This window comes from Sturnus vulgaris, chromosome Z, assembly GCF_052056855.1.
Source record: "Sturnus vulgaris isolate bStuVul1 chromosome Z, bStuVul1.hap1, whole genome shotgun sequence".
In the NCBI taxonomy this organism is placed as follows: domain Eukaryota; kingdom Metazoa; phylum Chordata; class Aves; order Passeriformes; family Sturnidae; genus Sturnus; species Sturnus vulgaris.
Genome location: NC_142283.1, coordinates 40,051,049 through 40,078,267, shown reverse-complemented (window position 1 = coordinate 40,078,267; position 27,219 = coordinate 40,051,049). Strand labels below are relative to the sequence as shown.

The window sequence follows — 27,219 nt, the reverse complement described above, 5'->3', positions numbered from 1 at the left end:
CTGAGCAAGCTGATCAGACCTGTCTGCATCACCACTTGCTGTGCAGATATACCTAGACACAGAACAGAACACGAGACTGACAGGGCCTTCATTTGCAGCACATCTGCAGCCTGTGCTGAGCAAGCCTCAGCTTTGCCTCTGTTTCAGATTACTTTTTGACTCAGATTAACAGAAAATGGCTCACTCCTGGTATTAAGAAAACATGTAAGAACTACTGCTACACATGATACCTACAGTCCCTGCTGTCTAGAATCTTGCCCCCAAGAAGATCTCTAGCGTATGAAAGGGGAAGCTGGATATAAACGAGTAATTATTTTACTCTCTAAAATCTTCAAGAAATAATACTGGAGTAGACCATACAGAGCAATTTCTCTTTTAGGTACGTATTTGTCTAAAATGCAATGCTACTGATAGCAGGAAATTAAGCCAAATTTGGAGTACAATGTATTAAAAGGAGTAATGTATAAAAAGGCATACCTCGTGCTGCTTCTCAGCAATATTCATTGCGTTTAAGGCAAAGATCACTTCCCTGGCTCCTACATATAGAACATTTTTGTCTTCACTTAACAGCAAGGTTGAATAATTTGACACTTTTGATTCATTAAAATGTATTAGCTGGACCTCTGTTGAAACGGGAAAGAAAAACAGTACCTCATGAAGAAACACAATCACTTAGGGTCAAGCTCATAAGTAATTTTTTCTAAGTTGTCTAACAGCTGCTGGAAAACTTGAAAACAACAAAGGTTAGGTTCAGACAAGCCGTGTAAAAGACAAGGGACTCCTCAGAAGCTTGATTCAGCGGAAACAGCAGCTTCCATCAACAAGATCAAAATCACTTGTCCCAACATTCAATTTCAAATGCTCAAGTATTTCCTCTTGTGATAATCCCTGTAACTCACTTCTTCCTTCATTTTTTTTCTACTTGCTTTTTCTAAACTTCTATTTTCCACATCCACTCTTAGTTCCTCACCTTTTCCTTTCCATATACTAATTTACTGTGGAAAATCAGGCCAGTCACCACATCCCTTGAAGCTAGCCTGAACAAATCTTACAAAATAAACTGCACCTTAAGACAACTCTTCAGCATAGTGACATAACAGAAAGAAGACACGGAAGCAAATAACAAATCATTTGCAGCCGACTGTGAAGTGAAAACTAAAGATGAAAAACACAGCATACACACAAAATAACAGCATGAGAGAAAAATCAAGATGAATAGCAATAGGATAAGAAAAAGGGGGAGATATGAGAGAAAAGGCAGTGGAATGAGGAAGTATATAACCAGAATGGCCTGAAGAAAGATGACAGAAACTGACTAATACAAAAGAGTACTTTTTCTGAATGTACAACGATAATGTAAAAATGACTGAAAGCTTTTTTACATGAAGACTCAAGATTAATTAACCATGGCTTTCTACAATACAGATGAAAACAATGTACTATTACCTCCAATTCTATCATTAGTAATTGCACATTTTCAACTATAATACCCCAGAAACATTAATTTTAAGCTATATTCTCAAACGTGTAATTTTGAAATCTTTTACTTGGCAGGAAAATTTTCCCAGAATAGATTAACTAGTTCATACAACTCTGCTGAACTAAATTCCCTCTTCTATTCAAAGTAACTTTCCAACATTTAATGCAACAATCTTTAGCAGACAGAGAAATAGCAGGAATGAAAATAAACTCCATTTATTTTGACTAATTTGGATATGAGTCAGCAGTACCTCACTATACCATTAAAAAGCAACTTGCAAATTTTAACTACAAGACAGAAGCATCAAGGAGTCTAAGGAAGAACGACAAGCCTTGTCTAGGCCACCCTTTTTAAAAGGTTGTATCAGCAATCCACTCATTGCTAGACCAATAATCAGGAAAAACACTTCCTACAGTCATCTCATATTCTGCTTATACCTACTACATTCTTAATCTCCATCTATCTTTCCCTACAGAATGTCTGCTCAGAATTTAACATGCTTATTTAAGACTGCTTCATTATATGGCCAATGTATTTGTTCAGGTTTGTTCAGCTACTGCACACTTGGGTAAGTAATCAATTGCTGCTTACTAATGTTAAAGAAGGACCCAAAGATAAAATCTCTTTAAGTATCCATGCCACATGGGTAATGGGGGAGTAGGAGCAGAAAATAGGGAAAAAAACATATATTCACAAATAACTACTCTATAGGCTTCGCTCTAAATTTCTTTTCAGATCCAGGCTAAATTATTAAACCTGAAGCTATAGGATCCTCTGACCTCTATTACTTCTCTTTGCACTTATATTTGCAGACTCCTGATTACTGTATTGGGAGATTATGAATATGGGCTGGAATTTCAAATGCAAGAAAAGCATTGTTCTGAAAAAGACTTTCATATCTAGACACCATAAAATGCTGTCAAAGAGGGCCAAATGCTTATTTTTCCTTTAGCTGTTGATTTACTTAATGCTCAGGATGGCTCGGTATCAAAATAGATGATTAGCTGGAGAGGTGCATTTTGCTAATGTATTCAGACTCCAGGTAAAAGTAATTTGCTTAAAATAAAATACACCTACTGGGGGTTTTCTCTCAAAACAAGTTTCAGTTGCAATATCTTCAGCTGAGAAAGGCAAATTCGGAATTTCTCCTGTTTTCAAAGCTGCTTGAATGAACCAAAAATCAATAATCCAGTACTTGAATGACTTTTGAATATTCTGGTCCTAAGCATTTCATAAGATGAGCAAAATAGCAACACCTGACCAAATAGGCTGGAAGAACCTAAAGCCTTATTCAGTTGCAAATCCCACAGAAATCCTGAGGATGTGGCAATGTCCCACATTACAATACTCATACTTCTGTTCTTACCTTTGTGTTCCCAAGTGATCCTTGGTACTGGGCCAAATGCTACTGCCACTTCTAGCAACAAACCCCAAACTGCATAAAAAGCACACAGAGCCATCTTCAGCGTCCCTGCTCTTCGGGGTTCACTGGATAACTGCAGCAGGTAGCACTTCTTTGGCAGATGAAATGGAGACCCCAGGGAGTATTAGACACCAGGCATTTCAGCCCTTGAGAGGAATGCAACAAGGGAGGCTGGAACAACTGTACAAGTACGTGCTTTTCAACAGATCACTTCAAGAGAACACACATTTTCCAGGATGCTGCATACAGAGACTGCCCACACACTCCACAGGCCGCAGAGCTGCTGAGAAGTGTGACTGAGTGCATTCTTCTGTTTCGCCAGAGAAATAAATGATGCTGTGGAGAGAGGAGGGAAGTAAGAAGAGAAAGCAAACCAAATACTGCCAAAAATAGCACCGATTTTGCAGTATTTCTACAGTTGACTACATATCTTAATTTGGATACAAAATGTATTAACTGGTGAAAATCATATTCTTAAAAACAAGACACGTTACATGGCAAATGGGCAATAATTGAAAGCAATCATTTCAATCTAGAACTCTAAGTGTAAATACTTTGAACTTAAGCAGAGTTCAATTACACCTAATGCATAAAACTTGATTCTAGTCTATTCTTTCAAAAGAAAATCCCACCTCTCTAACAAATAACAAATAATGATAACAAAAATCACTATGGCCAAGATCACAGTGCAAAGAACATGAGAAGTGCAACATTATTAGTAAGCATGGTTACACAAATTTCCTGTACCTCCCACACTTAGGACCCTACAAAAGTGTCATTTTTAGTGAAGTTTCCTATGATACTCACTGAATATGTGCAGTGTGCAGGGGGTAGAAATACAGCTTCAGAAACAAAGAGCGAATGCATTGCACTCAGAAATGAAGGGAGAAAACATTTAAATAGTGAAACTGCTAGACAGATAGTCCCATGAAAGTCAGTGTCTCTGAGTCAACTATTACTCTCAGACCCAGAAAGGCCTTTGCTAATAATCAAATTGTTCACTGCTTTCTACACCATCTTTCAGAAGTCTCCATTCCTCCTTTCTTCATACAACCACTCCTAGGTGAAGACTCCAGAAGCAGTGAGTGCACTCATCAATTACTACATTATAAATAGGTTTTGAGGCCTGTACACTTGGGGCAGTGATGAAAAAAACCAAAAAAACACTGCCCTTTGCTCCAGGGCACAAGGTGTTAGATTTTCACTGTGCCACCACTGCCTCAGACACCGACGTGACTCTAGTAAGAGACATCCTACAATACAAGATAACTGTAATATATAGAAGTCATCCAGCAGTAGGGCAACTAAAGCTGTATTGATTTTGCATGGCCTGGCTTTGGTAGAAGGTGGGCTACTAGAGTGACTCGTGGAAGAAGCTGCTAGAAGCTTCCACCACATCGAGCAGAGCCAGTGCCTGGCAGCTCCAAAGACAGACGTGTTGTTGGTCAAGGCTGGCCTGATTACAAATAGTGGTAAATGCCTCTATGATAACATATTTAAGAGGAAATTAAAACACAGGTGGTGGCCCAGTTTGAGTTGTGAGCAGAAAAGAGCAGAGTGAGAACATGTGAGAGGAGCAGCCCTGCAGACACCCAGGTCAGTGCAGAAGGAGGGGCTGCAGCTGCTCCAGGCACTGGAGCTGAGATTCCCCTGCAGCCCCTGGTGCAGCAGCCCATGGAGAAGCAGCTGTGCCCCTGCTGCCCATGGAGGTCCATGGGGATGCAGAGATCCACCCACAGCCTGTGGAGGAGCCCCAGGCTGGAGCCAGAGGCTCTGTGGGAGATCTGTGGAGTCTCCTTGGAGGGCTGCACCCTGTGGAAGAGTGACCCAGGCTGCAGCAGTTTTGGGAGGACTGCTGCCTGTGGAATGGACTCACATTGCAGCAGGTCACCGAGAGCTGTTGCCCGTGAGATGGACCCACACTGGAGAAGTTTATGGAGAACTGTCTCCTGTGGGAGGGACCCCATGGTGCAGCTGGGGAATGACTCCTCCCTCTGAGCAGTGGAATAAACCATGGCTGATGAATTGACCAGCTTGGGAACGAGGGAGGGGCAGGGGGAAGAATGTTTTCAAGGGGTTTTTTTTTAACTTCTCATTATCCTGCTCTAATTGTGTTAGTAATATTTTTAATTTATATCTCTAATTAGAGCCTGCTTCACCCATGATGATATTTGATGAGCAATCTGTCCCAGTCCTTATCTCAATCCACAAACCCTTCTTTAAATTTCCTCTCCCCTGTCCAGCTACATAGGAGAGTGAGTGAGCAGCTTTCATGGGTGCCTGGCACTTAGCCAGCGTCAACCCGTAACAGAAGGTTACAAAATCATAAGTAACATTAAAAAGAAGGAGCCAGTACCTGAAAAACATAGAGGTGAAGCTGCAGAAAGAACGTATCGAAGCACAAGCAAGATGCCTCTGGGAGGACCTGGGTTAAACCAGGAAAAGGCAAGGAATCTCTAGTAAGCACAGCCAGTGGATCTTTAGTAAGGAGGCTGAGTTGAAGTACATTCTAAGTGTTTACACCTGCTTTACTAGAAGATCACAGGCAAGATTAGAAGATTTAGAAATCTCATTTATTTCTATAAATCTTTTACCTACTAAGAAAAAAAGTCCACACAAGACTGTAACTTGCTCAAGCTGAACCTGTAACTTAAATTTTTTTTTCTATTTTCTTTTTTTGTCTTGGTAAACACTCTGGATCAAATCCAACTGTTAGTAGCACGTAATATAAATCATTTTGGTTTTTCAAGGCATCATGTTTTCAGTTAAGCCTACCAGGCTTTTTTGTCTTTCATCCTTCCTATTCATCATAATAATACAAGCAATTCCAGGTTTTGTTCTCCAATACATTAATAAGTGCCCACTCATCTGAGCTACAAAGTATGACATTCTGAGGCAAGCAAAGTTTTACAGGTCAGTGTTTAAAAAGGTTACAATAGTTCGATTATTAAAGTTCCAGGCAGTTAAGCTATTTTATTTTAAGAGAAATGTAAGGAGGAACACATCAGCTTGAAGAAATACCTCTGAGCCACTGCCTATACACGCACTTAATCCTTTGTTCCTTAATGCTGCCTTTTGTTACTGAGAAGACTATGTAAAAATCAATCCCCTGTTAACTCTCGATTTTTAAAATTTATTTTTTAAAGAGACAGCCAGGACACCTTTAAGCTATCAGTTATGTTACAATGCCATATAACAGAGACGACTCCAGAGGAGACTTCTGAAGTTCTGTACATATTTTGGACTTTCAAACAGGATTAGCAAATATAAGCCATAGTAAAGGAAAATCCTGAGTTTTCCTACAGCAACATTACATTCCTAGTCTAGCTCACCTATCTTAGTAAATGCAAAATGACAATGAAACTTGAAACAAATTACATTATCTTTTGAAGGAAATAAAGGGTCTGTCTGGATCCTTTAGTGCCTGCTTTGCTGTGTGGACTGAGAATTGCTCTGGCTATACAAAATGGAAATCTGTGATTTCATTCCTATTGTACAGGGTTGCAAGAAAGGTCCTCTTTCACATTACTAAGTTTGACTTGTGGGATATTATTTGATGATCTAGGGCAAAATTTTGCATGTTACAGAAAGGAATGAAATGGCCTACAGTGAACATTACATGCCCAATTGTGCAAGATACACTTTGTTCTCATTTCTATTAAACAGAGATGGAAATGCACTCAGAACCTTGTCCTTTAATTTAGCCTTCAATTTAATTACTCTCCCCTGCCCCTCCCTTCCCTGTGCTGAAAATTATCTGGACTAAGTCCTTTACTGACATACACTGGGAGGTCATTCACAATCTGAGTATCTTTCTACATAACACAAGAGGTACAAGAAGAAAAAGTAAAAATTTAAAAGGCCCAGACAATGGCCTGATTTCCAGATTGTCAGTTCCATCAGTGTTTACTAGCTTTGATAAGATCTGAGTGCTTTGAATTTCTGAAAAAAAAATTTAAAAAAACCCCAACACATATATATATAGTTAGGTCTACTAATACTCTGAGCATTACTCCCAAAAATCCACCACAGTTTGCTTGGAAACAAGTACACTAAAGTAGTAAAGCAGAAAGAAACCTGACATATTTGGCTACATAATTAAAATCTGATTGAAGTGACTGCAGGTCTACTTTTCTGTAAAACTGAAAAATTTTCTGAGGGAAATAATCAGTAAATCTGTAATTTAGGGACTCTGATGATAATTTTACATCAATGTATAATGATGAATTGGAGCAAAATGAGTTTTCCATAATGCTTGTATTTATGGTGAATAAAAACAGGGCAACTGCAGAAGCAATCAATGCACCTCCCATCAGTTTGGCAGAGCACAGCTAGCTGGAAGCTCAAAGCTGTGAGCATTCCCCTTGACATATACAATTGTAATGCATGGACAGAGAAATAAGGATAGAAATTCAAAGCTGTGAGAAAAATTTCAGACTGCATAACTCTAGTAAAGAATACTAGCACAAGTTCTGAAAGGAGAGAATTGCAATTGCATACGCTGACTGTTACCAAGATCAGAAACCATCTGTCTCTCACATCACCTGTGTCACTGGGCATCAAAGAAGCAGTGCCTAATCCACCTTCTGGAAAAATGCAAAATCCTAGTCATGCAGTGTGAGAAACTGGAAAACTAACCATGAGAAGGAGACTGTAACCTTTTTCATCCTCTAGGACACAGAGGCAAAGTATGCACAAAGAAGTACTTGTGAACACAGAATTTCATTTTTCAGAGAATGTCAATGCCACAACCCTTGCCAGTACCCAGGTTTTTTTATTAGTAATGCAACCCAGAGGCAACTGTCTTCTTCCCCAGTCAGTAAGGTATGGCTGGATCCAAGTATGTATCTTGTATGAGCAAATACCTCATAAATTAGCCGAATTCTGGAATTTCAAGGCCAGGAAATGGCCAATTTTGTAACACTGGCTTTGAAATATTTTTTCTTCCGAGAAACACTTAGCTGCATTGTGCAACTTCTCAGTTTGGCTTGGTATTACCTAAACTGCTAAGTGGATCTAGTTTTATTTTGTATACGAAGGTTAAAACCAGGAGAATTTACTAACACACTAGAAAAAGTCAGCATCATAACTGGGACTCTTGTGATTCCCAAGAAATTATCATTACCATCACAGAGGATCCAGCCTCTCCTCGAAAAAAGCCAAAGGAGCACTGGCCAACCTGGCCTAATTCCATCACCCTTTTCATGATTCCCCAGCCATACTAAGTGCCCCTATAACCTTTCTCCCTTTCGTATTACCTTTTATTCTCCTCCACAGGGTTTATACTTCCTTGCCATCCCTCATCTACTCTGTACTTGTTCTCTCACCCACTTTTCTTCCCTAACACAAGCAATGCACAGCTTCATGACACAGGTGATGGCAGCTCCCCAGTGAGGTTGGCAGACGAAAAACCATCTTCCTCTAGGCTTAAAGGAAGGGCCTTTAAAATATATACTTCCTTATTTCTCCATCAAATCACTGTCACATCACTCATTGTCCAGCAAAATGAAGACCTCACAGTAAGGAACAACTAAGTGGAAGACACCCATCCTTCACCACTGCCAGGAGCAAAACAAGCATGGAAGGTTTACTAGGCAGTCTACCCTGCTATTTTTAGATTATTTTAAAAAAATAACAAAAACCCAAAAACATTTGCAAAACTTGCAAGGAATAACTTGTAAGTTACTATGATCAGGGATATGGACCTCAATATGTTGAGACAGGCAAATTTATGAATTAATTGCTTCTGCCAGCAGAAAAGGGTGACTTAAAGGATTTGACAGTCAGAGGGCATAAATTCCAGGTTCTTCCCAAATAACTTTCTTTTAAAGCCTTAACAGAATACAAGCCTGCTTTAGTATTTATTGATGCCTATATTATAACAGATTCTGAGGCTCCATACATGAAAAACAAACCAGAGAATTCCAACTGTGAGATTCTGCTTAAACCTTTTTTTCATTTTTCAAATTTTTTCTGAAACTGAAAAGCTAGCAATATTTGCATTTTAAGCAATCAGAATTACACAGTGAGAATTGTACAAATTACCTTTGACAGCTGAGTTTTATTTACATAGCTTGTGAATTTCAGACTAATAAAGACAGGCTGATTATATCCTTTGCTTTAGTTCTCACCTTTTTAAAAACCTTAAGCACACTGCCATTTTTATGAAGTCTTATGGAAAACATCGTTATTTACAACCTTTTTATTATAAAATATATATGGATTAATTTTCTCCTGAGGTAAGGTAAAGCCCAGAACTAGCAGACCAGTAGCCCTTTACGATTAACGTACATGGGATTATATGCATTTCAAACTGTAACCAAAATACTTTGTAGTTGCTAGACGATTACAAATTAGATGAAGATTCTTCAGACACTTTGGTGTGGTCTTTATCTCTACCACAAAGTCTGCTGGAGAACGTGCACTAGTGCTGAAAGAGGATATAAGCTGAGGAAACAAATTCCCAGTTTTAGGCCAGAAATCAGTATCTTCTGTTTCTGCATATGCTATCAAGCTGTCAAGAAACTAATGCTTGTGCTTAAAGAAGAGAATTTATCTTCTGAGGGATACTGCTAGAGATTTTTTTTTTTAAACTCACATTCCTGTTCTTTTACTACTATGTTCTTTTTCCTGTGGGCAAAGATGACATGAAGATAAAGTGTTAAGCAAAAGAAAAAATACAAGACAGATTAAAATCCTTATTTTTAAGACTATTGTAGGTAGATCACTAGGAATAGGATTCTACTTCAAAAAGCAACAGGGAAGAGCTAACTTGGATGCTGAGCTATCCCAAACACAGAATTCAAAAGCTTCCCTGGGCATGGTCTAAGACCCTTTTCTGCCTGACTGGGTACTCCCAGATATTAAACCTGTGCAGTGACAGTGACAGTGCTGCAGTTAAAAGCAAGCAAGAAAGTCCCTGAAGTTCATCTTCTCCTACCAGTTAAACATACTGTCACAATCAAAAATATTGCTCATTTCTACTCATTGCAGTTTCTTTCTCATTTTTTCTTGGGCTCATAGGACAAAGAGTCATCTGAAGCTATTTTAACATGTCTCTTGGCAATTAATGGCACATGTGAAAGTACCTGCATGTCTAAACTAACAGATATGTGTGCTTTAAAAAAAGCTAACCTAGGTGTCCAGCAATACTTTCACAGTCAAACATCTCCAAAAGCAAGCCCAGCACCCCTTCATACACATAAACCACATAACATAGGGAAGATTCAACCCTGAACACAACCTTTTAGTGGTAACTAAAGAATAGGTAATACAGAGTACATTCCTGAGTGAAGAAAGTCTTTTCCTGGTAAGTTTCCTGAGTATTTTGGTCTTGATGCAAAAGAATATATTAAATCAAACTTGTAATTCCATCCTGTTTTGTATTTTTTCAGTATTCACTAAATCTCTAGTATTCTTGCAGTATTTATTTATTTTGGTAACAAGGACATCTGTAACAGTCATCACAAATCCAACACAGCTCCCCTTGCTGTGGTGATGCGCCTCTGGTTTCAATGTACGTACCTGCCACCCTTCAGAGCCTCCTGCACACCCCAGAGTTAGGAAGCCGTCAGAAGCACATCCTTTCTGAAAAGGAGTAAGAAATAGGCTTTGACATCCACATAATCCTGAAGGGCAAATTCTGATACGGGAATTATAATAAATACTCCCCCAAGAGTCTGGCATTTATTTTCCAGATTACCAGGGCAGAACATTCCTGACAAAAACCAGAACTGCTACAATTTGCATCCAATGAGCCAAGATCCTGACACTGCACTTAACACAAAAAATACTAAGCAGACTTGATAAAAAGCAGACACATCAGCCCTTTTAAAACTCATTTTGTTTCTTCTATTCTAAGCTGGCTGATAGCTACTCAGTATAAAATTATTCAGCACTTGCATTGCAGTAGCAATTACTGACACTGGTAAGAGTCTAGGACTCACCACATGCTGGTACGAGATGTACTGAAGAGGTTAAGACACCAGCCAGCCTTACAAACAACAACCTTTACTAAATTCATATGAAACAGCTCCAACACTCTCCTGCATTATTTAAGAACTGTATTATGCACAAGCTTAGGAAAAAGGATCTGGATATTGACAATGAAAGCTGGCATGCTCGTATTTATTTTGCTGTAATCACAGAAGAAAAGTAGGCCACTCTGAAGCAATCACAACTGGACAGAACAAAGCATTTATCCCAAGACTGTTCTACATAACATGCTTCCAATATGCTCTCAATGCTTCCAACAGACACACAACAGCGTTACATCAGATTGTATTTAGCATCTGTATTTCCTAATGTTCATCAAAGCACTTTTAGAAGTGTCTGAGCCATGTGGAGGGATAGTGTTTTTTAAATGCAAGTCACAGAGGATCTAAAGTAGATTCCACTGAAGCCAATAGTTAGGTTTCCAAAGACGCAAGTAGCAAGATGGTGCACCTGACAAAAAAAGCTCCACAAGGCTTCACTCTTGTCCCGGAAGATTATAATGACTCAGAAGACAAAGGCCTCAAAGAAACAGGCTAGAGAAAATTACAAGAAGCAGCTCAATACTGCAAGTCTCTAAGGAAGAGCCTATATAAGGGTCTTTTCCAGAGATCTTCAACAGTGCATGCTTTGCAGCTACCAGTATGGCAGAAGGCATCAAGCAGCTACATCAAACCTACTTTCGCTCATAAAACAGTATTTTCAGTATCTCTTTGGGCCACATAAAGAAGGCAAGGTGGTCTGATTCTCCCCAGATTTGTTTTTCAATAAGATACCCCCATGAAAATCCATTACCCATCTACATTATTACCAACTGGCTACTTTTCACAAACAGCAGTAAGATGCAACTGACTTACTTTTGATGTAAAAAAAAAACATCCACTTTTCCTTCTGTTGAAAACAAACTAGAGAAGGCAAATTGTAAGTCATCTGATCAGTGAAGCTCTCCACAAACCAATCACACCAGATCATCTCTATGGCTGGAGTCACTCAGTATTTAAGTGAACAGTTAAAATTTACAAAAAATTCCTGCTTGCCACAAGACGCCATCAATCAGCATAGCCACTACTGCTACTGGAGTTTTCAGATCCCAGTACGCCTCCTTATAGCTTACTGTTCCCAGAGCAAACTATAATAATCTATTTTAGCGGCAGGTACCTTAAGGGAAAAAGAAATTCTCTTTTGCCTCCCTTGAGAAAGAGCTTCCAGCAGCCTATAGCTTGTACAAGCACTTTCACTGTAACAAAGCACTTGCATCTAAATGAATAGCTACAGTAGGTGTGAAACTCCTCTAAAAAGCCTAGCAGCAAATCAGCTGACCTGTATACTTTCCTGGCTTACTTTCATGGCTTACTTTCAACAGCCCGACTTGGATGTTTTCAAGTCTCTGCAAACAGCTCCAGTTTTCTGATCTATCGGATCTGAGGTCACTGGGGATTGAAAGGCAGGTGGGCAGATGGCTGGAGGTCAGGCCACCTCTCAGCCTCTCTGGATCTCCATGGAGATGGTAGGAGGCAGATGACCTGCTAGGACTTCCAAGCTGTGGCATTTCAGCTCAGGAACTCTGCTCCTAAGAGCAGTCCAACCCTCCTCAGGATGGTCCTTGGGAAGGGGCCACTAACCATCAGCGTTTCTGGCAGAGAAGCCCACAGACACGGGGCTGGGTGTGAAGGTGGCTGGGCTAAGGTGAAGGTGGTTTGCAAGTAGGGGCTCATTCTTTTCCTTCAGTCACACTGCCACTGGCTGCCTGTCAAGACACCACATTAATAACTACTCCTGGCTTGCCAGAAGCTATGACATAATTAAGTCCTTTAATCCAACTAGGACTTGAGTATGAAATTAAACATCCATGCAAGCACTGCAGGTTGGCAGACATCCTTCAGGTGCTCTTGTTCGACCCAAACCTCACAGGCGATCCTTTACAGCAGACACTGCAGGAGGTCCTTAACAAACCTGACATCATCGTCACGTTTTAAGAGTATTAAAGTCAAAACTTATGGGAAAAAAAAACTCTAAACTGTTTCTTCTGGCAACAATTACTTAAGCTTGGGGAGAAAAATTACACCACGAATAGCTCATTATTTTGACAACTGTGACTAAGTCTTCAAAGATTAAAGAAAACACCTACTGGATTATAAATGAAAGACAGCCTGGAATACATTATGTAAAATAAAAGGATAGTCACCTCAAGTAAGTTTTTCATAAAAGATCCACAATCCTCCATATATGTGTGTTCTGCATACACTTTATTTATTTGAAGACCTTCTAATCTGTCAAATTCCAAATCACATTAATGTATTACAAGGTACTTCTGGCTGTCACATTCTACTTGCATTAGAAAAAAAAATTAAAAAAAATCAACTAACATGTACTACTTTTCCATCTGCACATCAATTACCATCCAGACCAGGAGCATTTCTTTCATTTCCTATTCAAGCACATGCCTGCTGTAAGCAGGTCCTAGTGATTCTCTAAATGAAGAGATGAAGGAAAGAAATTCAAGAAAACTAGCTTATAAACAGATTTCCTAAAGAAACTTCCAAGTTAAGAAGCCTATGGAAGCAAATTTTGTTTGGGAACATTTCTAGTGTTACAGCACTATACACTAACCTTACTGAAACACCATCTCCAGATAATACCTTGATGATCACAACTAGAGCTATATCTCCTATCCTTATCTCAAGTCAGCCAAAACCTGCACATACTAGCTTTCTTAGAAAAGCTATTTTAAAAGCTTACACGGAAGCCACAATAAAGCCAACAGCTATGAGTAAGACTGCACAGAGAGCTGCCCACAGTGTCTGTCACTAAGAACTTTCCTGTGAATGCTATGTATGGTTTTAGAGTTTTGAATTACATTAAGAGGTAGGATGGATTACAAACTTCATGAACAGCGCATATTACCATCACTATATTTAAACTGATCTGACACACTAAAATAACTACTGCTGACACTGCCCCCACCCACTCTGCACGGGGCTGGTGATTATACCTGCTAACCACCTGTGCAAGACACTGGGGGTGAAAAATCAAGTTACAAACGTACTACAAGACTCAGCAGAGCAAAGATCAAATGTTTTTTCCCCTCTTCCTGCCTGCAAAGTTTACTTTTGATAAAAACATCTTTATTTCACAGACCCATTTAATGGCCCATCAGCATCCCTCTACGTTTTCTAAACATTATAGGAAAAATAAGTACATGTGCTTTAACCTGAAGCAGAGGCCCCTAAACCTTGTTCTGAAATAACAAAGTTAAAAAAAGCCCTGTTAGGTCCTGAGAAGACATCTCTATCTAGCCCAAACTCTGCTGGAATCCTCATTTTAAATTCCTGTCACCTTGGTACTCCTCAGATCTCACAAACATCTTCAAAAAAGCCAAGAAAAATACAGAGATTAAATTGATGGCAGAGAGCTACAAATGCCTCCTGTACCCCAATGGCAAAATAAAAATATCAAGGCTGAGCCAGCTACTGCCATGATGAGAGTTTCTCCATTTTGAAGAATATTGAGAGAATCTGCAGTTAAACAACTAAACTTCCATAAAACTGAACAGGAGTTTTCATCATAGTATCTATGCATCCCAACCTTTTCTCAGGAAAGGATTTGAGTGGGTTTCACAACTTCAGCTTTCTTCCAGTTACAATACTGTAGAAATTACTGTACAATTACAACACTACAAATATCAACACAAGTATTTTAATAAAAAACATGGTAGAGGTTCTGAATCAAATTCTATTAAAGGCAGAGAACACCAACACAACTGTGGGAGACCAACAGCCACAGTGCATGAGAGAAGAAACAAGGATGCACAAATGCATGAAGAAAGTGACAAGTACCAGCACATTTCCTTCAGATTAATCTTTTGAAGCCACCACTTCAGGGATATGTAAAATCTTTATATATCCACAAAGCCTTTGCTTAGGGAAGAAAAAAAAAAAATCTAACACTGGATTACTCTGGTCAACAAACAAACATAGTCTTTGAAGAGCAGAGATCACTGCGATCACCTCCATATTCAACTATTTTTTTACTTCATCAAGATCAATATAAAGGAGACAATTACTATTCCTCTTGTCATAAAATCCCAATTAATCAAAGATGGAAAAATCTCCTTCCAGCAGAAAAGGAGCAATGCTGGAAGTTATTTGCTGGTTAAAAAACCTGCATAAGAAAAAACAGCAGATAAGCCTCCAAATCTTACTCTTGGTATTCAGTGAAAAGTAACAGAAAACAGAAGTGTAAATTCTGTCTGCATTTTTTGTTAATGTTCTTTATCAGATATTTTTTAGGGTCCGTAAAAGAAAATCAAAAGTTTAAAAGCCTTCAAAAACGCGCAAAAACCATTTGTATTACCCAAAAGACTATCAGGTGCCAATTATGGGGAAATACCTCCTAATATTAGTAAGAGAAGTTACCAATGTCCATATTCATTTAACATGCCAACTCAGGAAAGCTAAAACTAAGATTAACACACTGTATTATACCACCTGCTTCCTTAAGAGCTTAGATCAGATATTTGGTCACTTCCAGAGAACTTTTGTTGCTTTTCAACTATATAATACTACAGCATTTCCTGGTTTTACTTTTCTGGATTCTTTACATAAACTGCATTAGCAGTGTTTACAGGTAATAGTCTCAATATGTTTGAGAGTTACCTGAACATAGATTACAAAGTACATAGATTTCACAGGGTTTCACATTTAGTGTTTTTCAATGCTGTCTTCGTATTTTTCTCTCGTCTTGAGAAACACGTGTCTCCTTCTCGAAAAAAAAAGAAAAAGCAGGCAAGAAAGAGACATGAACAATCTTTTGCATTCTTTAGAACTGAGTATTTTCTGAATATTTTACCATCCTGATAGTGCAGAAAAACACAGTTATTCAGTATCAGATTCTAGTTTTTCAGGCTTTCAAGCCGGTTTTTAACAAAATACGCCCATTACCAATAGGGTCCAGACTCTGAAGTTTCTTGACTCTCAGAGAAGGGAAATGCAACAACTACCTTTTCCACACAGCAGTTGTTTTCAGTACCAAAACATCTTTGGGCCAGTTTGCCCACTGAGAACTCAACTTGTTAGACTGTACATATTCCCACACACTGTCAACACCATGCACAGCTCAGGGACACCAACAATGAGACAACATAATGCAATTCATAACTTTAAAAGCACATTCAAAACACTGCCTTCATTTTTCTTTTTCTTTCCCCAAAAGTTATTTGGCATTAAGTGGACCAGAAGAAAAAGACGAGCAATTTTCACCTCAACACATAAAATTACAAACCAGTACTTCTTCAACTGCACAGAGAACATCTTGCACCTTAGAGAGAAGCCTTGGAAGAGGTTACCTGTCCGTCCTGAGAAAAAGCTTCTGTGCTGGAAGAAACAGGCAACTTCAGTTCAAGGAGCCAGAGTCCGCTCCGTGGTTGCGTAAGACAGCACAGCCTCCCTGAGGGAGCTGCACAAGGTTGCTGAAGTAGGGAACTGAACCAAGTTATTCAAAACAGTGGAGAAGTAATGAAAACAAAACTTCACTGTCTTTGGCTTTATAAAAATCAGAAATTGAACCTTGCAGCAGTATATACTATTAAAAAAAATCCAAATTAAGATTCAGAGCACCTATTTTTTGTAAAACCAAAGGAAAACTTAGTGTCCAAGAAAACTTCTAAAAAGCTATAAAAACGGCTTTCCTCAAGTATTTCAAGTTATGCAAGGACATCTCTGACTTATGATCAGGTAAAATTTGTTCTAGTTCTGAGTATCTTTATCTCACTATCATGCATCACCTGCCTTATCAAACATGCCACTTTGAAACTATCTTCCTCCCATGTTCAATTGCACAAATCATAATCTAATGAGAATATCATTAGAACTGGTCAGGACAACATAGCACGACAAACACATGCCCATTCAATATAGCAAGACAACCAGAATACACCACAAGAAATTCATACATTCTTGAATCCACTTGCACCACATTCCCAGTTACTTTTGGGATGAAAAACTACAACAGCAAAATGCCAAAGAGGTCTATGATAATAAAATAGAGTTCTCAGTTTTGGATGCAGTGAGGCGATGGAAGCATCACCACTCCCAATGCTTTACTTCCACAGTGCTGCTTCTACTGCCAACCACACACATCCAGCTTTGTCTTTGACATGAATCGTGTTGCCTGAACAGTAAAATCTGTGCAATTTTTCCTCCATATGGCATTACACACATTGAAGGTGGTGCAGTGTAAAGCCCTCTTTAAAACACTTTTTCCTCAGTTAATTGTATTTTTATGGCACTTAGCTGAAGAGTGTCCATCAAATGCTGTCAATTCCTTTTCCAAAGCTCCAAGCTGAAGCCAACGCCTTTATGCATGTGCTCTTTGTTTTGCAATCTGTTTTTTCAGCAGCAAGTTTCACTATTCGAGTGAAACTTATTTCCGCTGAAAACATGATATAGAATAAAGAATTAACAACAATAACAAACTATAAAACTGGTCATTTCCCTCAGGTCTGCTTATCCTTGCATTAATGAAAATAACAGAAACATCTTATTTTTACTTTCCATACCCATTCTTTGATACCTGACTTGCAGACAACAAATGTGAAGTTCTATTTTCACATACCACATCAACAGCATAAAGAAGCAATATAGTTTTCAAGCTTCACTTCACTGACACAAGTAGAGTATGACATTCTCGGCTGTCACACCCAGTCTGACCACCAGGTAAGAATTTTTTTCCTTTCTCCTGCAGTATTCCACTGCAGGATGAGGTAACTCACTCTTGTTAAAACAGCACATTTAGGCTCTATAGGTCCTACATACCAGCTGATGTATTTCATGAACAGCTGAGTTTTAAGACATCCATCATAAATTTAGCAATGTGCCAGGGTGAATGGCTTAAAACAATCATCCCCTAGGTCTCCAAAACGGAGCTGGGAAAAACAAGCCAGGTAACTGCTCTTCTTCCTTACAGCTGCAAGACATCCAGCCTGCTTACTTACGCTATCCTGCCTCTGGCCACTTCTATGTCCTCTGGTCTCCATCAGTAACTCCCTGCCCAGACCTACACCACTGTGCAACTGATCAGAGAGGTCCACTGATAAACTTCCACAGGCTAAAAATCTAATTCGGGGAGGTGCAGGACCAAGGGAGTTTATATCCACACACAGTATCCCTTTCAGCAGCTATTCTAGCTTGTGGCAGATTGAAATTTAAGTGCAACACTATAGGAGACATTAAATCTCTGCCTTCCTTGGGCAGGGGAAATATAAAATGGGAGTGGCAAGTAAATGTTGGACTCAATCCAAGTACTGCTTGCATCATCTCAGGGCCAAAATAAGAAAAAGTGAGTAAGAAATGAGACATCGTGGTTCATAAAAGAAAACTGAAGGTCTGAGGGCTATATGTGACTAGACTTTTGACAGACATAATGCAGTATATGTCCCCTCTGATGCTGTATAGTACCCACCAGGTATGGAGCTTTCTGCAGGGCTGCCTGATGAAAAAGTTGTTGAAAAGACCAAAACTCCACCAAAGGGTAACACCACTTCCCTAAGAGTGAGTAAACACTGCTCTTCTGCTACAACGTCATTATGAAAACGACTTACTTTATTCTGCCAGTGATAAGCAACTACAATTCCTTCTCTTCAGTTCAGACCCTGGTGACAAGAGTGCTACTGTAACATTTGCTCACATATTCAAGAAACTCCACTGTCTCTAAGGACTGGCAAGCATCACATACCATGGCACAACTGCATGTCCCAGACAAACTCACTCAAAACAGGATATATGAGGTCTAGGGTCAAAATTCAAAATTCGCCACATACTTCAAAGTCATTTCAAATAGCAGAGATCTCGACAAGAGATAATCTCCAATAGCAGAATGCAACTCATGTTTTCTTGCCAAGCACTACAGAACTACTGTAAAACAGCCTTGAAATTAAAGAGATCATCATTTCACTCTAACAGATATAGCTAATGCAGATAGCTTCAGGGGCAAGCATTTTAAAAGGCTTGGGATTTTGCTGTGGTTAAGGTTCTGCTAGGTCAGTAATGAATTATTTTTTATTGTGTTAAAACCTCTACATCAACCTTCGCATTTTTTTATGCTGAAAAGTAACATAACTTCTGAAATAAGCTACTGGTGCTTTTCACAGACAGCACAGACATGGATTTTACAAATCATCCTTAGATTATTTTACCATTGCTCACTAATAACTTCTGCTGTTTTTTAAACTATGTACAGCCAGGGAGTCTGCACTCTTCTGTAAGATATACAGAGAAATTACAGATACCAGCAAATACAAAAATATTTGCACAGAACAGAACTTGTTACACATAAGCAGCAACAACTCAGCAATGACTGACTTGGGAGTTTGAAAAAAAAAAAACCAACCCAAAACCCTCCGACTTTGGGATATCTTCCACATATGCAGTGATTAATCACATGCTGTTATGTCTATTCAATGGAGTTATAGAGCATTGATCATAACTGGTCCTGCCTCAATACCACCCTTGTGACAATAATAATGCAAAGTGCATTTCGACCTTTACCTAGTGACCGGGTATCAGTTTGTGCCCATATACTGCTTTCTGTACGTCCAGAAACACAGGTGCAGATCTTTCAGTACAAGTGTTTCAGGTTTCACATCAAATTATGTGTGAGCATGTCAGGAACAGGATTAATAGAAGCTTTGCTCGCAGAACATTCTCATGGGCATTACTGGGATTTCAACTCCTGCAAAGCCTAAAATGAGCTTTTTTTATGCCAAACAAAATGCTGCAGAGAGAGTAATTCTAACACTTGATGATTAACTTTGAAAACCTTGTTTGCACTATCATTACAGATATTTTAACAGGAAAGATAGAGATATGCACACCATAGAGGTTCTGCCTCAAACATTGACAAAACAGATAATTACTACAAGTTTCTGGCGTTGAAAGCAAAATTTGAGGGTTTTTAGTATTACAGAAAAGCAGATCTGGAAAATTACACTAGGCAATAGTGTAAAGGCATTAGAGGCAAGATGAGATTTATGTGCTTCCTCAAAGGTTTAGGGCTCAGAGAAACAAAGCTTTCCCTGGCAGCACTGACCTCCAAATACCACAGCAGCCACCATTCAGGTCTTATCTCAAACCAGAGATTCCCACCCCAGAACACTCACAGCTTTCACATTTCAAATCTCAGAGTGGAAAAATTAGGTTTAAGATGAGGCAAATGCAGAAGTGAATCCTGAACAAGAGAGGTATGTCAGAGAATAGAGGCGTAATTAATATTAATTGTGAACCAGTTTCTGCAGAGGTGTTCTACCCATTGCTGCTTCCCTGAATCCCTTTTTAACTTTGAGGACATCAGATACTGATAACACATTACCAGAAAATATGCAAATAAGAACATCCTTGAGACTGCTATATCCCTTTTCCTGTCTGCACAACCCACAAGTAGAGACAGTACTTGAGAAGATACCTTCATTGTCTGCATTCCAAGTGTCATTCTATACTGCAAAGTATGCTTAATAAAGCAAGAAACAAACAACCCCCCCCATACAGCCTATAAAATAAATGGGCTCTATCTACAAAGCAAAACAAAACAAAAAAAACAAAAACAAAAACAAACAAACAAAAAAAAATCAACCTTCTACATTAATTCAAATCAATTAAACTTTAATGGTTAAAGTTCTTTGTGGCAGTATTAATTCTCTAAATTTAAATTTCAATTGATGCAGCTCATTTGCTAAAAGTCTGGTGGTTTGTTTTGGGTCTGTTGGTTTTGGTTTTTAGTTTTGTTTGATAAAGACAAGCTTCATACAGGAAACAAATGAATGACTCTTACTAAGCATTGGGGTTTCCTTCTCACTCTCCCTTGACACTTTCCTCAATTTCTTCTAATTGGAATATTAGCTTTAAACTACTGCAAGAGTTTATAACATAAACCCAAAACCATGTCCCATTATTAAAATGCGAACCTAGCTAGATAATGTTATTCATTTGTGGAATAACTTCTGATATACATTTTTCTTTCCAGCAAATTATTATACAGACCTCTTTGAATCTAGAAATTTTTTTTTTAGAAACTGAAAACCACTGATCTTCAAGTGTCCTATACAATCTGCAGACTTGCACTGAGAATTTAAATCTATTAACAGTCAGCTTGCTTTCCTTAAGTAGCTTTTGCAGATCTTTTAGAAGTCAGCCAAGGTAACCATGAGTATACACACTACAAACTGAAATCAGTACTCCAGATTAACATCCACGTATTAGCTGCTTTGCTACTGCTCCTCTATAATTTAAGACAGAATGACAGATCTCATTATTTTTGTTGCTAAGAATCCTTCTCCTGCTGGACTGTCTGCTAGAAAGCTTTATTTAAGCTTTCTTATTCTTACAGGCTGCAGACGTATTTCTGCTGGCAAAACACTGTCTTTAACAACAGATTTGTTGTTCAGTGACACATGAGAAACTGAAATGCAGTTTGCAAGCAATGGTCTATGGCTGCTCATCAGCAAGGTCAGCCAATGGCACCTCGAGGCACAACACAAGCTGCTCCTTATTGATCACAAAACTTCCCTGATTGCTCTCTGGGAAAGCTTACAACTAGCAGTCACTGCAGAAAAAATACAGGTACTGGAGTATCTATGCTCAAACAGCGTATGTTAAAAAGATAGGCCTTATGCACTTTACCATTAGCTCTTTTGAGCCATGGCACTTTAAAAATACCTGAATAGGTTAAAGTTTTTTGAATTCTAACATGCCCTGAAAGGCTGGTGGCATATCCAACATTTAAATAACAGAAAATTGTGATGCAATTTTACAAGAGTTGACCCCAGCCTCAAGACTGCTAGCAAAACACTTGTTAAATGGCATCTCCCTCAACAGAAAAATAAGCCGTTGCTTACTAACTTTTGTGTTAGAATGAAACAAGAAATTTAAAACGTTAACATTTGAAAGTAGTGCTCAAAATGAACCTTCTTCAGGACAATGACAAACCTAAGACAAACTAAAGAATTAGGTTAATTTCATGTATGTTTCAGTAGTGATATAAAAGTTTCACCTTGCTGATATTCATTTACCTAAGTTCTCCAAATAACTCGTAATTAACAGGAAACCAAAGATGCATCTCCTGCTGCTTCTCAGAGTATGAAAATTGGTTGCTTCATTCTACCTACTACAGGATTTTTTGCAGGATTTCCTACAAGAGTCTTTCCTGTCTAACAGGAGAGAGGCTTTGTAGGATACTTCCTAAGATAGCATGTCGTGAAAACAATCCAGTCAGGTCCTGACCAAGATGAGCTGCTGTCTAGCAATTGCTCAGACCAGTTCATGGGTGATGGGTCTTTTTCCAACCAAGGCCCAGAACTTGTCAATGGCATTTATCTTCTCTCCAGTGCTCTAGTACATTTTCCAGTTCTCAGACACATGTGTTATGTTCAAGCTTCTCTGATACACAACAGTCCAGTTGCCAGTTCCATGCCTGAGAAAGAGTACAAGAGCCTAGGATTGACTGCTTCACTTCTGAAGGAAGTAACTGCAAAAACAGAAGATGACCGTGCCTGGGAAAACAGCTACTGAGCAGAGCACGCCACCAGCTCCTGTGGCACACAAAGGCTGCTGGTAAAAGCCTGGCTCAGAAAGCTTACCAAAATGTCACAACGGACTCAATGAAAGCCTCTTCTTGGTAGGGCACTTGAACAACAGTTCAAAAAAGCAAAATTTTACTGATCAGAAAGACTTGAAGACTTTAGCAACTCCAATAGAAAGAAGGTGAGAAGCCTGCCTAATGAGGATTTTCACGCAGTTTGTAAATATAATTTCAGCAATTCAGTGAAAGTTTGCACTACTTTCAGCTTACACATCTTAATGCCTATGCCACTTGCCAAATAATTCTCTCCTACTAAGCCACTTCATAAGGTTTCAGGGGGAAAATAGTTTAATAAACATTATTTAACTGTCCCTTTAACAGTCTGAGGAACTGGTAGCATAGCTTGTTTGTGAGCACCTCTCACCCCTTTCCATCCACCTCTGATGATCTGCAGCCGCTCACCACACTCCTTCACAGCTACCCTGACACCAGAGCTACCTCATTCTAGCAGCCACTCTTTTGCCACCACAGGACTCTTCCAACTGCACTGAACGATCCACGCCTGCCACGGGGATAGTACAACCACACTTTCAGTACTTACACGCAAGCTTAGAAAACACCCATCAGCAGGGACAATCTCATGCATATGAATGCAGACAGATTTGAAAAAGTCCCTATTCTCTCAGCAGCACTCTATCTAGCCTTCTAGCAGCCATATCCCTATGCCCTAAATAAACCTAAATCCATGAGCTGCTGATAAGTGAGAGATGTGAGTGCAAGCAAAGACCCTGTACTCTCTTCCATGCTGCCAGAAGAGGCAAGGGTCAGGTGGACTTCTCTCTCCCATTGCTATGCAGATCCTGTTTCATAGTTTTGACTCCAGGATTTGATTGCAAATTTTCAGACCAACAAGGATCAAGAAGCAATCTCTCAGACAAAGCACGTAGCCTGTTCTTGGGATATCAACAGCAAACATGCATGATTTCAAGGAATAAATGTGCCATCATTTGGATGGCCTCCCTCAGATTAAACAACCTAAAGCTGAATGGTATTTTTCAGGTGAAATGCTCATCCAATAGAAAGTCTGTAGTCCCTCAATCCTTGCCCTCCCAGCTTGAAATTGAGACAAATAAGATTACAAGATCTTAAAGTGATCTATTAAAGTAGATAAAGCAAACACTTCGGTGTGTTACTGCAGCACACTGGAAGACTTAACCAAAACATAAAAACTGCTTCTCAAAGGAAGAGGTCTTAATAGCAGCAAATCTATGGAAGAACATGGGGCTGCTTCTGCTGATAGCTTGCCAAATTTAAATAGAAAATAGCAAATAAAAACGCTTAGAGAAGATAAAATATTGTCAAACCCCATTTCAATGATGTCAGTTGTTCATAGTCCAAAAGATTAAACTCTATTGGATTTGAAAAGGGTGACATGTCACTTTCAGAAGCTTGTCTGTGATAATTACACCCACAAGACTGCAGAAGGCTTATCACCAGCAGAGGGAGGATAAGGCAAGTCTACAGGCCTGAAAATCAAGTTACTAGTCCACTCTGCAGACAATACTATAGTCAGGCTAGGGTTTACACAGCATCCAGACTCTTAATCTACACAGTGGATGCTGCCCATCAACCAGGACTTGAGGAAGCCAGTGTAACAATGACTCAATTTTTTGTACCTGAAACAGAAACAACCACCACTGATTAGCAGGCTTTGCATTAAGCACTAAAGAAAACAATACAAGAACAGAACAGGCACAACTTGTTTGGGCAAATAACAAGCCACATAGTACAGCAGAGATAAAAAGTAAAACTAAAAATCAAATTTAAAACTCAGACAGCTGTTTCAGAAGAAAGCTTTCTCAGGGGAATAAGACAAAGAATTAATTTTTAACCAGCTCATTCTACAGTCCCATCACCATAAAGATCTAACTCAAAGAGAAGCAGCACCAGCAACCAAGATGTCAGGGAAGGGAGCAATAGAACAAGGAATAAGCAATTGCAGTTACACAATTAAGTGCACCCTGAAGCCATGACTAAAGGCTGCATCCTTGGAGTACTGGCCTTCCTCCCACCCTGCTCCTGGGCCACTATATGCAGCAGCTCAAGAGTAGTGTGAAGGCGTTCACACCTATGAGCTGCAGCACTGACAACTAGACCAAAGTTGCAGGAGCAAATATGGGAACACCAGATTCATTTTGCGCTGCTTCATATTAGGAAAAATCTGGAAACAAGGCAGACTCCATCTAAGAATTATTTCCACTCTATTCTTAGCAGATGTTTTATCTACTTAACATACGGATCATTATTACATCCCCACTTTCAAAGAAGCTGAAAATCTACTCCACCGGAAGAGAAAAACACTACCAAAACAGTAAAAATATTTTCAGATGTTTTGTATTATTTGGTCCAAACCAAGGCTGACTAGACACAAGAGGCATCTGATCTGCAATATGTCTGCAGACACCCTTTCCTTTGATTCTGCTTATAAAGGATCTGTGGTTGACAGAAGCTAAACAGAGCAAGAGCAAAAGCAGAGAATTTTCATGGGTCGAAAGATTAAACCTAGACTGCAAAGTGGCAGTCATTTCTGCCTTTATGAGGAAAAGGCCATAGTTAGAACAAGCTGAGTGAATTCAGTTAAAGCATAACCACATTAAGCCATTCATCTCTGTGCAGAATATCCCAGGCTTTGCAGCTAACGTTTCATTGCATGAACGGGTAGAAACATTTGCTCACATAAGCTGGTTAAACGTGATTCAGCCCAGATGTCCGAATGGCTTAGCAGTCTTTGTTTGCAAAACATCAATAAAGAATGACAGACACAAATATAGGACTGAGCTCCTGTCCAGAGGACGTGCAAGGCCTGGCGTTTAACAAGACTACTTTTCATAGCACATACTGCTAACACTCAGTGGCATACCAGAACTATGGTTATACAACATGCAGCTCTTGTTCAAATGAAAGGTGAAAATAGGTACAATCTAGCATCTCAAACACCTGCCCATGAGGGTCTTCACAGCCTTATGAAGAAGTGCTGCACCTGTCAGTTACAAATAGGCAGAGAGGAAAAAAGAGGTGAGAAAAACGCTGCCAATATTGGCAAATACCTGATACACCATGGGGTGGGGTGAAGTGCTCCACTTAAAGCCATGACTGTTTTCATAAACATATACCAGGGAAAGCCCAAGAGCTTTGTCTTATGGACAGCGGCAGGCATGAGATAGCTAGGGCCAGAACTGCATTTACAGCGGATCTGCTCAGATACTTCTATCAAACAGCAGCACTGTCCAGCTCTCTTAGTACCACATACAGTTCTAGAAAACAAACACACAAAAGTGAGCATTTTAAAAGAAAGTACCACAGACATACAAAAGCTTAACAGAAGAATCCAGGGTGCAAGTAACACAGGGAAAAACTTCAAACAAGGCAAATTACATGCCAGTAATTCATCTTCCCAATTCAAGGTCATTTTTTACTCTCATTGTGGAATGTATTGATTCTAATTAAGCACAAAATTTCCTCCAGCAATATGATGTCTGGCTCAGCCAGTTTCCGCAATGCATGTGTACATTACAAATTTACCCTTAAAAAAGCAACCTGGGTAGAAAACATGGACATGATCTATTATGCAAATTTGTGTAAACATTCCCAACAAATTTTCACACAACTACTGAAGAGGTATTTGGTTCAGTATGGTGAAACAAACCAGTGCACAAGCAACTTCATAAAGGCATTTGCCCAACTCAGTCACGAACAACAAATTAATCCCAACACTACTGGCCCAGATTATCTGCTAGCAGCATTTTAACAGAGCTGAAACCAAAGAAGCTTGTTTAGAGTCCAAATCTTCCCCCGAACATACAGTATACCAGACAAGCCCTAACACACGAGTTCAGACCTACCAGCAGCAGACACACCAGTCCTCTTCCACTACTTAAAACAAGCTGATACCTAATTTGTAATAAAGAGGCATTTCACAGGCAAAAGAATGGATATGCTGTAATCAATACCAATAAAGTTGGCATTAGAGCAGGACACTGTCTTCTCAGATGCCAGGTTTATTGCCTTAAAATTTAATTTTAAAGACAACAAATTAAAGGGAACACTCAACTCTGAAAAGGCCAACAGCCCTTCAAATTCTCCTCCTTAAAGCTATCTTTGAAGCTCAACATTCTGCTTGTAGGACGGTGTTCAGATATTGTGACTTGAGAGTATTTACCTTGACTCAAATTTCAGAAGCTCTTTTTTAACACTGGGGATAGAAGGATTTGGAGAAAATTGAGCATCAAGTACCTAACTACAGCTTAGGTGTAAGTAAAGCAAAAATTTGCTCACGCTGTACACATAAAACTTCGATCAACACAAGAACTCTAAAACCCCGAGCAACTACACTCTTGATACACTTCTGCCAGAGGTCTTTATATTCCAAAAGAATAAAATTATCTTTTGGGCCTGCTAAGAGTGTCCTTTAAAAGCCATTTATAACTCTATTTTGTTACATTTAGTTATAAATCTAGTTTCCCAGAAAGAAAGCAAAAAACCAGTAAAACAAAGGATTTTGTGGCAAAGAACAGAATTCTAGGGTCAAGGAGCAAAAAATCAACTAGCAGAGATCTTCCCTGCTCAATATTTTAAACACGCACAGAACGTTTACTGATGAAGCATTCAGTCTTTTATTCTAATTCATACCTATCATTTCTCAGAACAGAGGCATCACTGTCCTGTATTTTAAAGGTACATGGACCAATTGTTTCAC

General features: G+C 39.2%; 1 protein-coding gene across 16 annotated transcripts in view; it reads right to left on the bottom strand.

Annotated features, from left to right (window-relative positions):
- Positions 1 to 27,219, bottom strand: part of SEMA4D (semaphorin 4D) — a 98,107-nt gene that overhangs the window by 34,294 nt on the left and 36,594 nt on the right. For 13 of the 16 annotated variants that reach the window (XR_015799216.1, XR_015799215.1, XM_088155921.1 and 10 more), the window contains 3 exons: positions 10,428 to 10,490; positions 2,847 to 3,239; positions 478 to 623 (listed from right to left, as the gene is read on the bottom strand). Coding sequence is in view for 14 of the 16 variants with exons in the window: in XM_088155921.1 (XP_088012047.1) it covers positions 478 to 623; positions 2,847 to 2,940 (240 nt within the window). In the remaining 2 variants the exon portion in view is untranslated. The remainder of the gene's footprint in view (positions 1 to 477; positions 624 to 2,846; positions 3,240 to 10,427; positions 10,491 to 27,219) is intronic. The other 3 variants (XM_088155918.1, XM_088155919.1, XM_088155920.1) reach the window with 1 other exon arrangement.